Source organism: Nilaparvata lugens, chromosome 7 (genome assembly GCF_014356525.2).
Source record: "Nilaparvata lugens isolate BPH chromosome 7, ASM1435652v1, whole genome shotgun sequence".
NCBI lineage: Eukaryota > Metazoa > Arthropoda > Insecta > Hemiptera > Delphacidae > Nilaparvata > Nilaparvata lugens.
This window is the reverse complement of record NC_052510.1, coordinates 39,534,523-39,553,380: the sequence shown is the minus strand read 5'-3', so window position 1 is coordinate 39,553,380 and position 18,858 is coordinate 39,534,523. Positions and strand designations below refer to the sequence as shown.

Genomic DNA, 18,858 nt, shown 5'->3' with positions numbered 1-18,858 from the left:
TTAACAGCAGTTCTCCTCTTAGCTGTGGCTGCCCAGCGTTAGCTAGAGTCAATGAGTTCAAGTATTTGGGAGTATTTCACGATGGATATTTAAAACGGAATGTCTTTATTAACAATATCTGCAGCAAAATTCAAAGTGAAATAACATAACCTACGTTTCAGACATACTTCGGGAAGGGAACAGTTTTCGACTAGACCTGTTGGTCCTTTTCTAATCATATATTTGATAAAAAAAGAAATATGTCATTCATACATTTTATAATTGAATAAGTAGAACGAAATTAAAATTACGAGGGTCATTTTTTGCAACCTCCGATTGGCCATACATGAAAGACGAATTTATCTAAAAGAATGTATATTACACGGCAAGAAAGTAATTAATCATAAATATGTTAATAATTTATCAATTAATTATTGCCTTGAAGATTTTGGCTTTGGACCAGCCTACCAAAACACTGGTAAGGAGACATTTGAATTGAAACTTCTTCATTGTCCTGAATGTATCGCCTCCTCTCCTTCGTGTTCTTCTGCTTCCTGTTTCCTTTTTCCTCTAATCTTCCCGTATCCTTCTACTCCTCTTATTTTTCTTGCTGCTGACTTGTTGATTTTAATATGACTTGTGTGTGTGTGTGTGCGTTGGCAGGCTACAAAGGCATGAACTGCGAGGACGACGTGGACGAGTGCGTGGGAGGGGAAGACCCGTGTCAGGGGAGGGGCAAGTGTGTCAACACCCAGGGCGGCTTCCGCTGCGACTGCATTCAGGGCTACTGTGGACAACACTGTCACTTGCCCGATCCATGTCTGGTGAGTTCAGCTGAAGCAGAGTTCAGAGTATTGAGAGTGGAAATGATAGGACAGCATCGTTGCCACCTTTCCTTTCCACCGCCTTCTATAGAAGATGTTATGATTAAAGTTATTCCTGTGAATAAGAATTGTTTATTCTTGATAATAATGATCATGTATATCTGAAATAAAGTTTATTAATCTATAAAATATATCTTTTCATGATTTGATAATAAATTGTCATAATGGAGATGAAATATTCTGGTATTTCTTTGTATTCTATCATAGCCTAGAAAGATTTGGCAACGATACGGAGTTGGAAAAGGATAGAGCTATCTGTTCTGTCTAATGACAAACAAAAATAGCAGACCAATGTTAATCAGGTGCTAGCTTTATAGCGTGAATCTCTTTCTAGTTGAATCGTAACCCGATAATGTAGAACTAGTTACAGCTATTAAATTAAATGCAAATTCAATTCGCACTTTAGATATTGGTAGTTCAACCTTAATCTTGAAAGCTGGCGAATTGTATGATAATGAATAACCGACACTGTTGAGCCTTTCGCACACCACTGTGATTCGCATGACGACGACGGGAGCGGGAGCCGTGCTTAAATGGTTGGAATCGTCGCCGTCATGCGAACCGCAGTGGTGTGTGCAATGTTTGAAGAAGGCTGTCATAGTCATCAGCAGTCATTCGTAATTCAAGGATACAGTATGGATGATCTTCCTCAGTGGTAGAAGATTTGAATTGATTGATATGAAAAAATGTATTTGTTTTTTTAGGAAATGCCGTGCCAAAACGGAGGCAGTTGTTCACCTATGTGTGTAACATTTGCTGACTTTGAATGCTCCTGTACGCTGGGATTCTCCGGCAAAAACTGTTCTGAGGTAAGTCATCAATGTCTGAATAGCAATAATTGCTATTATAAATGCAATGCAATTATTGCATTTTGTCTCTGACAAAATAGAACATCTACTGGCTGATACACATAACTGAAATTTTATTATAAATTACATCACATTAATGGAAGAAATGTTAGAATCAATAATTCAATAACATATTACCTATTAATTAATAAAGTAAATAAATAATTTGTACTAATTAATAAATTACCTCATAATGTTGAATAAATCATTCGATGACATATTGGGTTAAGAGGGGGGTACTTCGATTGACGACTTTTCAATCCAGACATAAGCTTGTCATTGTTTCTATAATATGAAATTGAAAATTCAAACATTCTTCCTATTCCATGGATCCTCAATTATAAGTTTTGATAATAATATTGGGTACTGTATTTAGATTAGACTGATCAGATTAAAAAAAATTAATTCGTTGAAAAATTTAGGATTTTTGGTCCCATAATGATTTTAATACTGATTCCAATAGTCAATCATTTATCTGAGGGTTATATACAAATATTTTAATTAACTTCATTCTCACGTATCCCATTCTTGCTTTCTTCATGCATGCTTACTTTGAATGAAATTATAATTTAATAGGTAATATATAAATTGAATAATAAAATAATATAATTAATTAAATTGAATAAATAATATTTTATTGCCATCAAGCTTATTATTGAACAAAGTAAACGTCAAGTTTATAAAGCTAAAAGTTACACAAACATTATTTCACCACGAAATTCAAAGTGTAGTATTGCCAATCTTAAAATGGCGTCATCAAAAAAGGATTTTACGTATTTTGTAATAATTTGTATAAATTTATTAGAATATAAATGACGTATATCTTTCTGAATTACGAGTATTCACACCGGATTATAATTGTAATAAGTGATAGAAGCTTAACCTACATTTCTATTTGGACTGTAGTATAAATTTGAGAAGGGACAGTTTTGGGCGTAAGCTTGTTGTGCCTCTCACATAAGTTTAATAATTGTACATTACTAAATAATTAAATGAATTGCGAATTTGTATGTAGAGCAACCTACTGGCGCGGTCGAATGTGATGGACATAGCGCTGATCGTTGGGCCTGTGATAGCCATTCTGCTGATAGCGGCCGGAGTGAGTCTGACCGTGTTCGTGATGATGGCGCGCAAGAAGCGAGCCACCCGCGGCACCTACTCGCCCAGCTCGCAGGAGTACTGCAATCCCCGTGTCGAACTCGACAATGTCATGAAACCGCCTCCTGAAGAACGCCTCATTTGAGATCGCCTCAACTCTATCAATCTCTAAATCTCATTCAAATTATTCGTGATTCAAGTTTGTACAAACTTTTGAATTGAGACATCAAAACATCTTTGCGATGGAAAACTAGTTTTAATGCTGAAACCACCATCAAATGATTTAGGTTGGCAAACATTCTGTTCAATCTGTTCTGTTTAATCTGTAAATACTCTCAAAATTGGGAGTGAGAACTAGCGACTATTGTTATAACTAGAGGTTATTATAAATCGATTATAAACTATTTAGATTGAGTTGGATATGTGCAGTTGGTAAAAGTGTAAGAATATGCTTGAAGGATATTTATGTTAATCTTTGAACAATGAGAAAATTGTAAGTTAAGTTCGATTTATGGGAGAAATAGTTTTGAGGATTGTGAATCCAGTCGAATTACTGTAGAACTTTGTAATGTTGGTGAGACTGTTCACATTATGCACTGGTAGGCCTACCGTTAAGTTGATAGAATCATAGAGAAAAGATAGGATAATTATTTTCTCTATGTTAGTAAGAAAAACATTGGAATAAAATAAAAATCATCCAGTACCCTTTTATATTCAGTACTGAATGGTTTTTATCTCATTTCAATAATAATAGTTGCCCTTTAAAGAAAAAAAGTATTGAAATTACTTCCAGAAAAGTAAAATTATAGAAGCATCAGTTTCAAATTAATCAGTTTCTTGAATAGGAACAGCTGACATCATTAAAATCGTGATTGTATAGATCGTGTGTATGAATAAGACTTGGATCATAGTCTATCAGAGATTCTATGGAATATACATAGATACTTTGTATTCAAAAAATCTCTATTGAGATATGCTTGGCTCAACACGACTGTGCTGCCCAACAACCAGTAAATAGAATCGTACTGTTAGGCCCATGTTATACGAGCGTTAACGCTGCGTTGGCAACGCTGAGCCAAGTAGCCTAGTATGTAATTTGCTTTTCAACACAGCGTTGTTAGCGCGCACTATGGAAGTACCATTTCCCAGTTAACGCAACGCTAAAAACGCGGCGGCATTAACGCTCGTATAACATGAGCCTTGTTGGGTACTTGGCATTACAGCCACGCTGATGTAAGTCCTTTTGGCCTAAGCATCCTTTATAAATACTTCAACATTTCCCTTGTATTACTGCCAGTAGTATTTGTTTTTGCACTACGTTTTCAACCTTTTTCAAGCCCTAGGTTTTTAATAGAACAGATTCTATCAAATTTAGTGATAGTTATGAAAAAATGAGTTTTTTACCGATATGTTTGGAAGTGACTGCAAACGATGTCAGTTGGAATGCATGATTTGAGAATGGAATGAATGACTTATGGTTGAGTTGGTTTTAGAATAAGATTTGAAATAATAGGTCGGTAATAAGGCAATTTATATGAAATGTACAAAGAGCTGTACTCGTAGATCATGACTTTTAAAATTACCTTCCTAATGGAATTTTATTACAATACATTGAAAGTGGTATAAGAAAAAAAAATTTATAACAAATTTAAATTGGAATAATATGACGGTTAAAAGAAACTAACTCACTATCAATTTAAAATCACTGGATTTTGATTACACCTCTGTGGCCTACAATCATCACTTTTAACAGACAAAATAATATCCAACTCAATATTTGAATGCCTTTCAAATTCTGAAGTCACAATTTATAATGTAGGTACATTTTGATAATTTATAAAGTCTCTTATCTATGATTGGGACTTACTTGTAACTTTTTTATGAACCTTACAAGAACAGATAATGTGCCGTCCTTGAAAATGAGATTTATAACTCAAGTGATTGAAAGTGGTTGCTCATAATTGTAATACTTTCTCTTTATATAGTTATTCTACTGTATTGTAAAGAATATTTCATCAAGTGCTTTGTAAATAATATAGTCGCGGATTTCATATCCTAATAGCAATTAGGATATCAACGATTTTATTTCCTAATAGGATTATCATTACTCTATATGGATTCGAATACAAACACAATTGGTGCTACATTTCTGAATCCATAATTCATAAATCCAAAATTTTGGAAAATGTGAGTTGATAGCTGTTTTTTACAATTTCCCAACTTGGCAAATTATTTTTGATCAATTTTCAAAACAATAAAATTTTATTTGAAGGTTTTATGGAATTAAGTAGGTACTTATTTTCGTATGTAAATACTACTGATCAACATTAGCAAACCTGGAGTCAAAACTACTATTTCAAAATAATGTTGTATTCGGTTTCTTCCAGTGCATTTTTTTCAACTAATGTTTCAATAATAATTATGTTCCACCTATCTATTTATAGAATGTTTGTGTTTTTTAGTATTAAATATCATCGTTTGTGATCGAATTAGGTTAAGGTTTTAAAAATAATATATTTGTTATACATATTTCTATGTAAACTCTCAACAGAAATTTCATATATACTGTATATTATATGCCTAATTAAGCCTGTATTGACAATCATTTCAAATGCCTCAATACATCAATATTCAAAATGTTTGGAAAGCCTCATAAAGTTATTTTAGAATCAATTTTCATTAGATAGGAAAAATATCCTAATAATTTTGCTATAGATTTAGCATTTTATCAAAATTCCGTGCAGTGCATGAATATGACTGAAATTAGAACAATCATGTGAATTACATTGACCATTATTGATCATCTCAATCTATGACTAAATATTTCTGGTGCAAATAATTCATACCTAAGAAAGTGCGTACAGATTTGAGCGCTACGAACACTGGCATTTTGCTTTTCATCAGCTGATTATATCTGTATCCTATTGTTTCTGTACAGATACATATATTATTGTCAAATTTAGATATGATCAGCTAATGAAAAGTGAAGTGCGCGTGTTCATAGCGCTCAAGTATGTAGGCAGCTTAATAATTACCTATATTGTCAATAATCTGTAACTATTATATTAGTAAGTAATACCCAATAATGATAATATAACTTTCAAGAAAAGTTAATCTTCTCTCTTATTAGTTCTTCATTTATTTTATCATCGACTATTACCATTGAGATTCTTCTGTCTCACTGTTATTATATTGTTTTCTATCATCTTCAATATCTATATCTCTTTTAGTCATGTGACTGTCAATTTCAAATTAATTTATAGCAGCATTTTTAAATTTTAACAATTTAAAACATGTTTCACGCAAAAATGTTAATCAAACGTCAAATTAAATCTTTTTAACTCTGCATTTAATAGGTAGTAGCAATATTTTGATTATCAATAATATTTCTTAAAATTTTAAATAAAGTAGTCTAGTGTTATTTGAAATTTTATCTTTGATGTAGGCCTACTGTAGATTTTTCAATACCACATATAGATTAATGAAAAATTATTTTGTATCTTTCCTTGGCAGCTAGATTCAAGTATTAACTATTTGCTCTCAAGTAATATTGAAATGTAATAACATTGGCATTCCTCTACTTAATAAGTAATGTACTTAGTTTGCTGTAAGTCATCGAGTATTGTAAAATTATTTTATTGAAACACATTCCTTTGATCAAAAACCTTGATCTCAAAATCACTTATCATCACATCTTATATAATTTTATAACTACTTATCTACAATCTTTTTATCTGTGATAGTGAAATTTTAGAAAATCTTTTAACATTCGTTGAAATACCGGTATCAGCTACTGAGAACCATCGTAGCCTACAACTATAGTCTACATACAAGGCGCCTATTTCAAAAGTGATCTATTTGATCAATGATATCTCATATAAATATGGGATACCCTAAGATTCAAGAAGAGAACAAATGCAAAATTTTGAAATTAACTTGAGCTATTGAGTAGTTGTTTCTTTAAAATATTCTCTTCTTTTCTCGGAAGTTAAGCTTTCTACTGGCTGGGTTTTTCAAATTCTATTTACAATTTCTTGGAGTAATAAATTCATGTGATTCTACATTGAATTGTTAGTAATAAGTCAAAGAAGTTTGTTAAGTAACTGCATTTGTAAATTTGTACGAATTTATATGTATCATTGTGTTATGTATGTATATAATATTATTGTGCTATGTATGTAATATTTTAGAATATTATTTCTATCAATAATGTAATTTTTATGTTTAAGACATAAAAAATTATTTCCTGCAATATTGTACTTAACAAATGAGAAACAAATATTATATAATTACGAATGATCAAACTTGAACATATCATTTGTACAAATAATTAAATTTGAATTCATTTCATAGAGCAATTTAAAGACTTTTCAGTAGTTCGGCAATTTGATTATTATTTCTCAAAAGCTAAAGTTCAAAACTTATAGATGATGAATGAAAAAATGTAAGGCCATTAATTCATCCTCAGAATAGATTTGTTTTGAACACAATTGACTTTTCACAAACCGTTAATCAATAGAATTCGCATTGAAATTTCCCTATGACTGACTACCTTTAATTTATTAATAATATGTGATCTTGACAAATTTATCAGAAATTTCATTTATCAATCCGTCCATCAGTTTAGCTAGTGCCTTTAAACAAAATATTACAAAAACTTTTCAAACTTTACATGTGCAATTCAATGTGTCTTAATGCAATTGTGTGAAGTGTTTTAATGTTATTATCACTGTACTTCATATGAAATGATACATTTATGATGTAAATTTGTTAGAAAGATGTAAGATTTATTAAAATTGACAGACAATTATTATAACATAGTGCAGCTTGAGAATGAATGCTTTATTGGTAAAATTATTAAATTTTGTAATTTCAAATTATTTGTTTGTTGTAGTGGAGGAAATATTAAGGTGATAAAATGCATTTTCCAATGTTTTTTGCACTGTTTTTATTCTGATAACCAAAGCTGTAGTTAAGATTGTACAAAGCCATATTTTTCAAACCATGTAGTGAAATTAAATGAAAATTGTTTATATATACATTTTTTATTATTTCTCTCCTATTTTTACTTCCCACATTGTCCAAAATACTTGAACTTCTCAGCAATTCATGAAAATTGGCAAAGGGTATCTGGACTTAACTGTTGTAGAGTTATTCGAATATACGGTACAGTACAATGATCTTTTGTGAGATTCACTTCAAACTGTCAGCATTTCTCAGTGTCTATTTCTCATGGACAATTTCAATGCTGATAACTTGAAACGAATCTCACTATAGGTATAGGCGATTGATGTAGTAATGCTAAGGGTGAACTTCTTATAAAACATAGGAGCCAACTTTAGAAGATTTACTCTAGAACAGACTACCTATTTGCACCAATTAGATGGATTTTCTCACTCGCCATTTGAGTAGGCCTATTATATATACATTTATTATTATTATTAGTCCTTATTTAATGTTATTTCGTAGTTTAAATGTAATTTTGGTGGCTGGCAATAAGCATTAGTAAGATGAGCTGTTATTGGAAAGTGTGCAAGGTGAGTGAATGTGAGAGTGAATGGTTGCTAGTCTTTTCTTTCTCTTTTCTTTTTCTTTCTCCTTTTATTCATGCATTTAAAATTAGTTGAAGTGATATTCATTCCTGCTTGCAAACGTGGAGTATTGTATACTTCCAGCAGGTAGTATTTTTTATTCCAATTCACAAATTTACCGTATTTCTAATAAAACATACCAGTATTTATTTTATTAATCTTCCATTATTTATTTGTTATCTTACTGAGCTGAGTGTTTTGTTTTTCTTATTAATTCTGAATGTGAATATTGTGAGTTTGAATAAATAAAATTTGAATTTGAAATTTGAATTAGTCGTAGAGCTCCCGAAGTGGAAGACGCTGAGTAAAATCATGATCATCGATTTTTATTAGACTTGGCGGTTTTCTTGTTCGCCCACCAGCTTTTCATTCTCTGAGAAAATGCAGCTTTTCTTCACTCCATCTTGTGCCAACTCTTGGTGCTTTTATCTCTGGAATAATTTCCCATTTGTTCACTTTTGTTTTGAAATTATTTCTATTTTTAATTTCATCATCAGTAATTCCTGCCAAAACTAGATCTTTCTTAACATTCCTAATCCATTCTCCTCCATAGGCAAGCGAAGCTACATATTTATTAAATAATATATATAATATTATATACATTTTTTATTATATAATATTGTTTATGAAGTTAAGCATTCAAGCAGTTTATTTGTTTTGTAAAATTGGGAGCCTGATTATAAATAGCTTTATTCATTTATATAGCTAACTAGCCGTCAGGCTTGCTTCGCTCGCCATATCAAGAATGAGATCAGCAGGCTCGCTTCGCTCGCCTGCATTTTTCATTTGGGCATTTTTATCATATGTTAGGACGATCCAGTCGGGGGTCCAGACTAAACGTCTGGCTAAACGGATATGGCGAGCCTGACGGCTAGTAATATAATATTCCCAGGAATAGCTCAGCTCTGATTGAAGTAGCATTGCCCAATCAATTTTTCCGCGATAAATTGCATTTCAATCTTCAGCTTGGTGCCAACCTAACAAAGTCAACTCAACTTAATGCCAACCTGACAAAATTATTAATTTAGTTACCAGTTAACAACTGTTTCGAAGAGGTACTCTCTCTAGATTATAGTTCTATATTGACATATGGTATGGCCTTTTTTCAATTATAATTAAGAGAATAAGAAGAATATACATGCTAAAAGACGAACTTTAAACCCTTAAAAACCACCCTTAGAGTTAAAATATTGCCAAAAGATTTCTTAGTGCGCCTCTAAAGGGACAACTGAACATACCTCCCAAATTTGAACGTTTTTGGTCTGGTAGATTTTTAGTTCTGCGAGTGAGTGAGTCAGTCAGTCAGTAGTCAGTGAGTAAGTGCCATTTCGCTTTTATATATATAGAATATATAGAATAAACATGTAATATAAATAATAAATAACTGACTAGCTAGCTCGACCTAGGCCTTAGATCACAATTTCCAGTTGAAAAACCACTCATCAGTTTCCTCATCAATAGATTCTAGAAATGTTGACTATTAAATTAGAATATTGTACAGAATTTGATGATCCCAGTGATGGATATATGGTATTGAACTGGGTTTTCATTGCTGCTGGTTCCTTTTCTGATCTTTTTGTTGTTTCTTGAAACAATTTAAACCTGAATTCAGAATATCAATCATTTTTCAATGATATACAGACATAGGCTATTCATATTCAATAACAAACCTGTTTTTTATTCAATCTTCTCACGTTTTATGTTCTCTCATTCCTGTATCTAGCACATTGTTCATTTGTCAATCTAGTGAAATAATTAATTTTTTAATTAATAAATGAATAATTAACTTCGTTTTCAATCTAGTCAACTTATTCATTACTTGAATTTAGGAAACTGTTTTGTCACTTGAAAGTGATGGTTTCTTTGAAGTTCGGTACCAGTTATAAATTTAATTATTTTTTCACATTTAGAGGCTATCTAGGTCATTAAATCAAAACAACAAAAATATGAGATTGAAACTGAGCATCTACGTTAGGCTCAGAGGCGAGGCGTCCGGCCATCTCTGGATTCGCCAATGACTGGACAGAAATTGATAAGTAATGTCACAGAATTAATAATAGCACAGAAGGCTAGTGGAATAGGACTTTCTGTTCATGCATAATCGAGTAGTTCCTTTGCCAGATTGTAGATAGCGCGCAGAACCCTACTCCAGTCTCGCTCACCCCCCTTCCGCACTCCGTCCTCACAACAACTCTATCACCCACTCCACTGACAGGTAGTCGCCCCTCACTCCTTCGACACTATCACACACACACATACACCACACAGATGCACACACACAGTCAACTCGGCACCAGACACCTGTCAACATGTGAAGCAATTATAGCAATTATAGGACTATTGTGATAATAATATTATTCAACCGCCTTCTGTTTTCTTTGCATTTCATCCCAACATTCTCCTGATGATTGGGAAACTCACAGTTGAATCATGACTGTATCATTTATATTACTCTGTGTTCTGTAAGAATGAGAATGCTATGTAAAGAAGAAGTAAAAGAATAAGAAAAAGAGAAGAAGAAGAAGAAGATGAAAATATGAAGTTTTCAGTTCATCATCTTCTAAATATTTATTATTTTCTATCACTATTGTATAGTATATCTTCATCTTTCTTATCCTCTTCTCCTCCTTCATGATCCACTAATTCTTATTTCTATCATATGCTACTCCTTCTTTTTCTCCTCCTCCTCCCAGAAGAAGAAGAAGAAGAAGAAGAAGAAAAGAAGAAGATTTCTTCCCTTCTTCTTCCACTATCTAATCTTCTTCATGTTCTACCACTTCTTATTTCTATCTTGCTACTCCTTCCCATTCTTCTCTTTCTTCAATGAGAAGAAGAAAAAAGAAAAAGAAGAAGGAGAAGAAGAGGAAGAATAGAATGATGAAGAAGAGGAGAAGAAAAAGAAGAAGATGAGTAGATGATAAGAATAAAATGACGATTTTTAGTAGAAGAAGAAGAATAAATAATAGAACATGATGACAAAAAGATAATAGTAAGAAGCAGAAGAAGGAGAAAAAAAAGAAAAGCTACAACATGATGATGAAGAAAAATAAGTTTGGAGATGAAGAAAAATAAGTAGGAGATGAAGAGAATAAGATATCATGAGAAAAGAAGAAGAAGCTGATGTATTACTATTATTACATTCATTTAAACTACATAAGTCACCCTATCCATAATATTGGTAAAGCTAATTTTTGCAGGATGTTAGTATACATAGTTAATAGCCTGGAATCACAATAATTATACTCATTTTTTCTCTCACTTGCTCTATAAGGTCAACTTTTGTAAAGATATCCAATACTCCAGAATCATTACCCAAAAAATGTTGCGTTTTGGGAATTAATTATCAAAACTGCCCCTTTTTCACCAACTCGTAACTGGACTATTATTAACTAATGAGCTGTTTAACATGCATTTTAACATGAAGATTCTGAATATATCACTTTTATGCCCTGGCCACCATGGGCGCCGACTTACCAAAACCTTTGGGTGGGCTCATTGGTTAGGGGTCTGGGGAGGGTTTTTTTTCCATATAATTGATCAGAATTTTTGGTCAAAATATTTTTTGGGTGGGCTCCACAGCCTACCTACCTACCTACCTACCCAGACCTTATGGAGTAGGCATCAGTGCTGGTCACTTTTTTTGAAAACTGAGTATCGTACCATTATAATATAATGGAGAACTTCGTTTCTCTGATACCTTTTTGGCTATTGCATTTAGTGTTTCACACAGAAAGGACTTGTCACGGTTGATTATAAGAATCGTTCAATGGTGGGTGTTGAGCTTTGAAAATGCTGCTTTTGTTTATTGAAGGCCCTCTTATGCTGGGGGTGCTACTGGGGGTGCTTCATTGTGATATTCTTCTGCAAACTCAACCAATATCTATCCTTTCAAAATTGATTCTAATACCAATCTCAATGTAGAAGACATATAAAGGGAAAGCTAAGATTAATTTGATAAAAGTGAATTCAAGAGCGGTTGCAGAGAATAAAGGTTGCTAGTGCAGGGCATTCCATTAGTGATTTGGAAGGAGAATGTGGATAATCAATGGATGAAGATGGTAAGCGTGAAGATGGTAATAATAATATATTTGATGATTTTGTTTGTTAATCAATTGGATTGATCAACAATTAAATTTTCGATAAAGAACTTTGGTTTCAGAATTATTTCTACTCAGTGACCAAGGCACAATCTAGAAAAATAATTTTTATCACATATACATCACTCACATTATATGTGATAGAAAGCCCCAATATGGAATAAAAGAGAGTATGGGGTGATAGTATAACACTCACATCATAAAAGCATTATAAACTGAATGAATTGCAATTTTAAAAAATATCTTAAAATATGCCCAACTATTCTTTCCGATTATAGGAAAATAATGTGGAGTTTGGAAGAAATTGGAATTTACCGCACACATTATCCTGTTTTAAGTGTATGAGAGTTTAATTTCTAGAATAGAAATGCCCTCCGAGTTGATTGAAGAGGTTGTCATCCTTTCGTAGTCTTTCAAACAGGCATTCAACCAATCCACTTGTCTTAGAGAATTATCATTTTTTTAGAAGGAATACATATTGTAGGGTACTTATAGTATGAATTCATAATCATACGTATACTTTTCAATTAATGATTCATTTTTATTAAAAACATTATTATTGGATCATGAAGAGTTGGTTTTCCTTTTCACAAATAAAAAATAAAGAATGAGAGTTTAACAATAAGAGAACAAGTATCATTTGAGAATTCCTCTCACAAATTATAAATGAGAAATATTGTGTTTCACAATATGAGAGCAAGTATTCAATACAATTTCTCAATTACTGAGAATTCCCCACGCGGTATGCATGCTTTAATATATATTCACCCTTATATTTTGTTGTAGTTTCTAATTAGAGAGATCCAACCAGAAAACTATTTCCTGATCAAGTATATGGAAGCCATAATTTTTCTGAAAAAAGAGATTCTCCTCCTAAGGGATTAGGCAAGATGTTCTATTAATTCTACATTATATTATAATATACAGTACACCGACAAGATAAAGGATTGTGAGAGAAATAATAAGTAGTATACTATTGCAGATTGAACGCACCAATCACAGAGCAGTATTTTAATTAGGGGGCGGAGCCTAATCCCCCAGGGGGGCTCTAAACCCCGCCCAAATCCCCCCGCGCTCCGCGCGGGAAAACTCCATTTTCTAACCCCCTGGCCTGGACCAGTTCTCCCACCGATACTAAAACCGCCATTTTATTTCAAGTATTTATTTGAAAAAAACAAATTTATGGGCGTACCAATTGCAGAATCCTCCTCCAAGCAATCCCCCACACTTTGCGGACCCCCCCAGCCTAAACCAAATCTCCTCCTCCTACTGAAGACCACCATTTTTGTTCAAGTACTTATTTTAAAAAAATAAGTAGACACTTGCAAGATCCTCCTTCCAAACAAGTCCCCCTGTCACCCCCTATGCTGCCGCCCGCCGCCGCCTGCCTTTAAGCTTAATGTTTTTTACTTTTTCATACACTTATGCTCAGCTAGATCGAATAATGCTTCCCAGAGCTCATTAACATCAGTTATTGTCATAACTGAGCATTCACAGCTACAGCCATAATGAAAATGACCATAACCATCAATCACAATATCTAGTGAATCATATATTTCGGATAATATAGAGAATCTTGAATTGTTTGTATTTACATTGTTTGAATTTTGATTGTTATGCTTAACCTCCTTACTGTCAGTGTCATTATCTAAACAGTACTTTGAATATCTTACACTATTTGCCAGTTCATTAAATTCATCAAATGTTATACCCATTAGAAGCCTTGATAGCTTTTTGAACTTTGAATAACTAAAGAATTGAATCATAATTTATAGGTTATGTATGCACTAACACCTTTTGTAGTTAACACTGGCTGAACTCAGCAAAGACTGAGTAAAATACAGCTTACTTTCTCTTATATATGCTTCTCTTTCCACCTGACTGTAGGATGAAAATGAATATAATTTGATAGTATATAATTAAATTCGAATATTCACTTTATCCATGCAGTAAAAAGCGCAGGCATTGAAGTTTTAAAGTGCTTCATCTCCATCTCTAGCTAAATATTGATAGATTATCTATAGTAGACTAAATATTTACTAAATATCTAGACTAATATAGAAATATCAATTGTTAACATTTAACTATGAGACAGACCTACATCACTGAGTTAGATCAGAAATTAGAGAGCAGCAGCAGCAGCATTTCAGCTCTACTTATTAAATCTTTGTTGCTTCTGTTACTACATACAATCGTTTTACTATCATTGATGTAGCTGTTAGATCAGTTATTTTCTTTTTGAGTAAAGACTGAGTAAAATACAGCTTACTTTCTTTTATATATGCTTTTCTTTCCACCTGACTGTAGGATGAAAATGAATATAATTTGATAGTATATAATTAAATTTGAATATTCACTTTATCCATGCAGTAAAAAGCGCAGGCGTTGAAGTTTTAAAGTGCTTCATCTCCATCTCTAGCTAAATATTGATAGATTATCTATAGTAGACTAAATATTTACTAAATATCTAGACTAATATAGAAATATCAATTGTTAACATTTAACTATGAGACAGACCTACATCACTGAGTTTGATCAATTCTAAGTAAAATAAATCAATCCAGTTTAAGTTAGTTTTGAGTTCTTACTATTGCATTTCCAAGTGAATTAAAGATGGTTTATCCTCTCTATGTTCACATTTCATTACATACTTTCTACTGTTAAAATCATCCAAAGTTGCTGCATTCAATGTTGATAAATACTTCTCAGGTAGATAAACATCATAAAATGAATATGCGCCGCTCTTCTTGTTAATTTCATATAGTCTCATTACAATTCTAACTCCACACTTTGTTCATGCTAATCTCGCTTTTTGTATCGGATATTTGAAATCAGGTTTCAAATCATATATTTGAACAATTGGAATATCCTCGTATGATGTTTGGTTGAACTTTGTCAAATCAAAAGATAGAGTGTCCTGCATGATTGAAAACACGTTCACACACGTACGATGTTGGATGTAGAATGAATAACAATTTCAAGTTACTGACTTCATTCCCTCAATACTCTTCCCCCACTACTTACACTACGAAGACCTGCACAAACATGTTCGTGAACAGTCAATGAACTTCATCATTGTTTATAGATGACGTAATATTATTTAATACCGCATTTTCTAATTTTAATAGTTTATTCACATTTAATTTAAATGGTCTATAATAACACAAGTACTCATTAATGTCATTAATATTCACTGTTGATAAAAAAACTGATAGTAATTCCACTAATAACGTTGTATCTCGATTTTCTTTTTTAGCTTTACTGATTGAATTTTCACATACATCAAACCAATCTAAATGTTTGTGAAGTTTACTTTCTAAATTATCTTCAGCTGCTAACCAATTTGCCGGATTCATCCTGAACGATGTTCAATAGCACACTGAATCATCCTATCATTTTCAGCTCTATTTATACCAGTGGAACCAAGACTGAAAAATTTACTGAATTTATACCGCTATTAAGATTACATATTCTGGCTCTATGCATAAACAGTTCATATCCACAATAAACACAAATTACTTTACTACCATTGTAGAAAAAACCCTGTCTTGCATACTTTCTTTTTTTCTCACTATTATAAAAAGGACAACTTTTCATAGATCTCATCCTCTCGCTCTCACACATATAATCCACATGTTGTTTACACATTACTTCTGACTTTATTAGCAATTCTGAAAGATAATGATTTGCGCTGAAAAGCGCACAACGTCCATTCTCAACCGATCTATGTATTTTACAAATCTCATTACACCAACTACTTTCAAATTTTTTATAATCCGGTCTTTCAAAATTATCTGGTATCATTTCAACATTAGCATGAAATTTCTTTAAAAATTCCATCTTCTCTCTACCCTTAGTATGAACTTTTTGATAGTTTTGTAGACAACTTTTGATAATATTATCTGAGTATTCAGTATCTCCCATCTCCCATTTTATCTTATGATGATAAAATTCCAGCCAAGATACATCACGATATGATTTCCATGGAAGTTCTGATTTAGGAAATGGTGGTTTGAAATGATATAAAACATATGTTTGATGTGTATCAATAAGTGCAAATTCTTCTAGAATAAATGAATTATCCGAATAATTTTTAAATCCATGAAATTCGACCACACAGAAAGTTGAAATATCTGACTCACCTGTTTCTTTCAATACTGCATTCTCCTTCTCAGCTTCTTTATTAAGCACCTCATCTTCTTCGATCAATTCACTTTCCGTCTCTGTTTGTGAAGTGTCTTCACTATCTAAATTACACTGAACAGCACGAGAATATGTTTGTCATCCTTGTTTAGAAACTGGTTTAGAATGATACATCTCATCAAATGAACTATTAGTACCAGTATAGTAAGCTGAAAGTCTATCATAAATATCACCCTCTTCTTCCTCCTTAATCTTAACTAGTTCTTCCATCTTCTGCAGCAGCCTCAAGAATAATACTGTTGAAGATGAATCAATGATGTGTGTATCACCACGTCTCACGAGCAACTACTTACTACTCTTACTAGCCTTCATATTTATACTGATTTGCACGCACTCTGTTGTAAAGTTGACAAACGTACACATGCTATTATTAACCTATTGCACTTCTCTTACAAGTGATGATAATGGTTTATATTCCATTAAAGTATCACTTACAAGAATACAATAGGCTGTTGTCAAATTTGGTACAGCCTTTTCAAATTCAATTTCTACTCTAACATCAGTTGATACCTTTAAGTGATCTGATTGATGTGAACAATCTATCACAAAAATTGGTGTTTCACTCTTAAACGTATTAAAATCAACTGCATTTCCATATTCAGCATTTACCGGTAAATTATAGTAGGATACTGCAAAATCTAGAAATGTTTTATACATTAACTCTTTACTACCCAAAAAATGATCATAGGGATAATACTGAGAGTTCAAATAAAGTTTAACATTATGAAGATGACAAAAATCAAATTTCGCCATATTAGCTTTCATTGTTAATTTCCTATTTGTTTGAAATGCTAAAATCACGTATTTTGGAATGTCTGCTGAGGAGGTTGTTCTGATAGTCCCTATGCCTTTGTTAAAGAAGAACTGGGTATTCATGAATCTCCCATTTCCTGAAAGCTAATTTTAATGGTCTGTCTGCATCAAGTATTTTCAGGAATTTTAGTCTTCTATGATTTTCTAGCTCAATATATGGCATCTTCCATACTAACTTAGTCAAAGTTATTGAAACTCTCTTACCATCTGCTGATTCAATACAATTTATATCTGATGATGATCTAAGTAGTACAAGCTCTTGTTTTAAATTCAATATTACATGTTTGAAATCCTCGAAAAAAGGAAGAATTAGTTTTAGTGGTACACAAAAGCTGAATTTATTATCAGTTAATGTATATCCTCATGATCAAATCCTGCTAAATGAAAAATATTCTTATCAAATAAATTTTTCAACAATAATGCTTTTATTGTAGAAGTTATACCAACCAATCTTGATTTAGCTATAGATGTACCTGCAAGCTCATATCTGATTTCATTAAACAAATAGCCAATTGCATTACTTATTAATTTATATGTTGCTGACGTCTCAGTCACAGCATCCGACTTATCATATTTCACATCCTTTCTACAATCAACTCGACCTTCAATTAATAGAAACTAATGACATGGAAGACAATAAAGATCCATAGAATTTATAGGAATTCTCACTTCATCTGAGCGTTCAAGTTTTTGATTTGCATATGGTCCATGTGTATGATACTCAAAATTTGTAATATCATTGTAGTAGTGTACATCCCTTTCTACATCTAGTATCTCACTTATTGCCGCCATTGACAAAATTATAATTAACACAAAATCCTAATCTCTCTAAAATGTGTGCGTTTTTTGATGTTAACGGCACAGAGTATGAACTCTCACTAATCAAGTCTCCACCATTGTACCTATACATTAACTTTTTCCTCTTTTTAGGTACATCCCATTTAATCGGTTTCATATTTTGTCTTTTCAATCCAGTCTGATTTACAGGTCTATATTTAGAATATGCTTGCGAATTGTAAACAATAAAGCCCATGTTAATACTGTTTTTTACGTATATGTAATCTCACTGTTATTCTATCACCTCTAAAATCTAATAAAACTGTTCTGGTCAGTGATCTTTACGCTAATGGTTTGAAATTTATGTGTACATAAGCTTACATAAATTATCGGATTCGGTGTTTCATTGATCAGATAACCTGGTGGCACCTTTGGTAGGAATTCATATAACTATGTGTTTCTTTTCATTAGCATATGTACTACACACTAGATTACATGAAACTATAATCGAGGAAATATTTGATATTGATACTTGATTTTTTGAGTAATGCCAAACATTCGGCACTAA

The 18,858-nt window shown here is 32.3% G+C and overlaps 1 protein-coding gene across 2 annotated transcripts in view; it reads left to right on the top strand.

Annotated features, from left to right (window-relative positions):
* Positions 1-7,848, top strand: part of LOC111051909 (protein crumbs) — a 145,619-nt gene extending 137,771 nt beyond the window's left edge. For both annotated transcript variants that reach the window (XM_039432731.1, XM_039432732.1), the window contains 3 exons: positions 643-803; positions 1,568-1,672; positions 2,727-7,848. In XM_039432731.1, the coding sequence (XP_039288665.1) occupies positions 643-803; positions 1,568-1,672; positions 2,727-2,954 (494 nt within the window). In that variant the 3' untranslated portion in view covers positions 2,955-7,848. The remainder of the gene's footprint in view (positions 1-642; positions 804-1,567; positions 1,673-2,726) is intronic.
* Positions 7,849-18,858: the final 11,010 nt, after the last annotated feature.